The following is a 2,361-nucleotide window of genomic DNA, read 5'->3' on the forward strand; positions in this document are numbered from 1 at the left end:
TAGATAAAAGTGCCATCGGTAATATATATATTCTTTGTTTGTATACTATTTCTAAAACCAATAAATTATAAATAGTGTAACTATGCTTTTATATTCTACCACCAATAACCACTTACTCTCATGAAACAACGGTGTCTTAACCGTGCCGGCAAAACCCTAAATAAATAAATAAATAGATGAATAAATAAACATCTTCACAATCAGAAACATCTTCACAATTATGGCGCCCGAACAGGGACCGGCATCATGAGAGTTCGTTTTGTTATTGATGGCTAGTATGAAGGATAGTATTTTGAAGTAATACTCAAATTTGTTACCATGGCGACATTAGCAGATTTCATTAAATTAGGTAAGGAGATAGGATTAGATGGAGAAGAGTTGAAAGATTTCGCGTTAACGAAAGAGAAAGAATTGAAAGAAGAAAAACAATATCAACGTGATGAACGAGCAAAAGAAAGAGAAAAGGCATTGAAAGAAATGGAAATGCAAGATTTAGAGAAGCAGCGGGCGCATGAAATTGAAAAGCTAAAGCTAGAAACTGAACGAAGGAACTGAAAGAATTTTGAAAACCGAATCTGTTTGTGCACCAAAATTTCCAAAACTACCAGTGTTTAACGATCAGTTAGACAATATCGATGCATATTTGTTGCGATTTGAAAGGTTTGCAACAAGTGCAGCCTGGGATAATAATGTGTGGGCAGTAAGTTTATCATCACTGTTGCAAGGAAAAGCGTTGGAAGCTTATCAGCATTTGTCTCCCATCGAAGCAAGAGATTACGATGCTGTTAAGGGAGCTTTGCTTAAGTGTTTCCAGTGCACAGCTCGAGGTTATCGTTCAAGGTTCAGGAGTGCTAAGTTTTTCAAGGGCGAAACGGCTATGCAGTTTGGTAATCGGTTAAAGAATTATTTGAGACGGTGGATTGATTTGTCAGGAGGGGAGAAATCATATGATGGATTGATGGATTTAGTGATCATGGAACAGTACATGAATGCGTGTGATAAAAGTATGGTGTTATTTTTGCGAGAACATGATGTAAAGAATTTTGAAGATCTGATTCGCTATGCAGAATTGTATGTTGAAGCGCATGGAAATCCGAGCAAGAAGTTGGTAGAACGAGATAATAGGGTTGTAAAGGATATGTCGCACAGCGAGTCTCGAGTCCAAGACGCGTCAAGTGGCGGAGTGTCTGTTGTTCATAAGGGTCAGTTTCGTAAGTGTTTTGTGTGTGGTGGTTCAAACCATGTGTCGCGTGATTGTTACTACAAATATGGTGCGAGACCTAAAGTTGTGAAAGGTAAGGGTGAGAATACGGCTGCTTTTGCTGCTAAGCATGGAAGGTTGAATGTTGCGAAAGGTGAGGTCGAAGGTGTAGCTGTAGAAGTGTTGCGAGATCAAGGGTGTGATACTGTTCTGGTCAAAACTAGTCTAGTGCCCAGGTGCAAATTTACGGGAAGGTATGTCAGTGTTAAAATGGCAAATGGCATGATTTTCACCTATCCGGAAGCTAACATTAGAGTTAAATGTCCATTCTATGTCGGAAATACTTTAGCCGCTTGTTTGGAAAATCCTGTGTATGATTTAGTAATAGGTCAAGTGGAAGGGGTTAGACAAGATGAAACGGTCAAATTAGGAGCAGTAACAACGCGTCAGCAAGAAAAGCAAAAGATGAAATTAAGTCCTAAATTAAAAGTAAAAGAAGTGCTTGCTGTAATGAAAGATAAAGATTTAGCTCAACAACAGAGAAATGATGCAACGTTGAACAATGTGCGAAAGTACGCGGAAATTAAAAGGCAGTTTAAGAAATCTGATAATGAATATCACGAATTCGTTTTAAAGAAAGGAATTTTGTACAGAAGAGTAGTTCACGCAGATAATGTCACTGAACAGATAGTTGTACCGTGTGAGTCGCGAGACGCAGTTATGGAGATTGCCCATAGTTCATTAATTCCGGTCACTTGGGAGGGGGAATAAAGAAAACGCTTATGAGAATTCAAAACAAGTTCTTTTGGCCCGGTATGCAATCTGAGGTGGCCAGGTTTTGTCGGTCATGCGATCCATGCCAGCGTACCGTAGACAAGGGAAGAGTGTCACGCGCGAAGCTAGGTAGAATGCCGATGATTACCGAACCATTCCAGAGAGTGGCTGTAGATATCGTTGGACCCATTGAACCGCGCGCAGATGACGGGTCACGCTACATTCTTACTATTGTAGACTACGCCACACGTTATCCCGAAGCCATTCCGCTAAAGAACATTGAAACTATAAGTGTTGCGGAAGCGTTGATGTCTGTGTTTAGTAGAGTAGGAATACCCAAGGAGATCATGAGTGATAAGGGAAGTCAGTTCAGGTCAGATGTGATG

General features: G+C 40.1%; 1 protein-coding gene across 1 annotated transcript in view; it reads left to right on the forward strand.

Annotated features, from left to right (window-relative positions):
- Positions 1 to 318: 318 nt before the first annotated feature.
- LOC147468253 (uncharacterized) overlaps positions 319 to 2,361 on the forward strand; it is an 11,943-nt gene continuing 9,900 nt past the window's right edge. Inside the window, exons 1-3 of the mRNA XM_086554747.1 lie at positions 319 to 349; positions 768 to 1,901; positions 2,237 to 2,348. Of these exons, the coding sequence (XP_086410873.1) occupies positions 319 to 349; positions 768 to 1,901; positions 2,237 to 2,348 (1,277 nt within the window). The remainder of the gene's footprint in view (positions 350 to 767; positions 1,902 to 2,236; positions 2,349 to 2,361) is intronic.

Source organism: Penaeus japonicus, unplaced genomic scaffold (assembly GCF_977035675.1).
Source record: "Penaeus japonicus unplaced genomic scaffold, GWHDUDI00000001_assembly GWHDUDI00000030, whole genome shotgun sequence".
In the NCBI taxonomy this organism is placed as follows: domain Eukaryota; kingdom Metazoa; phylum Arthropoda; class Malacostraca; order Decapoda; family Penaeidae; genus Penaeus; species Penaeus japonicus.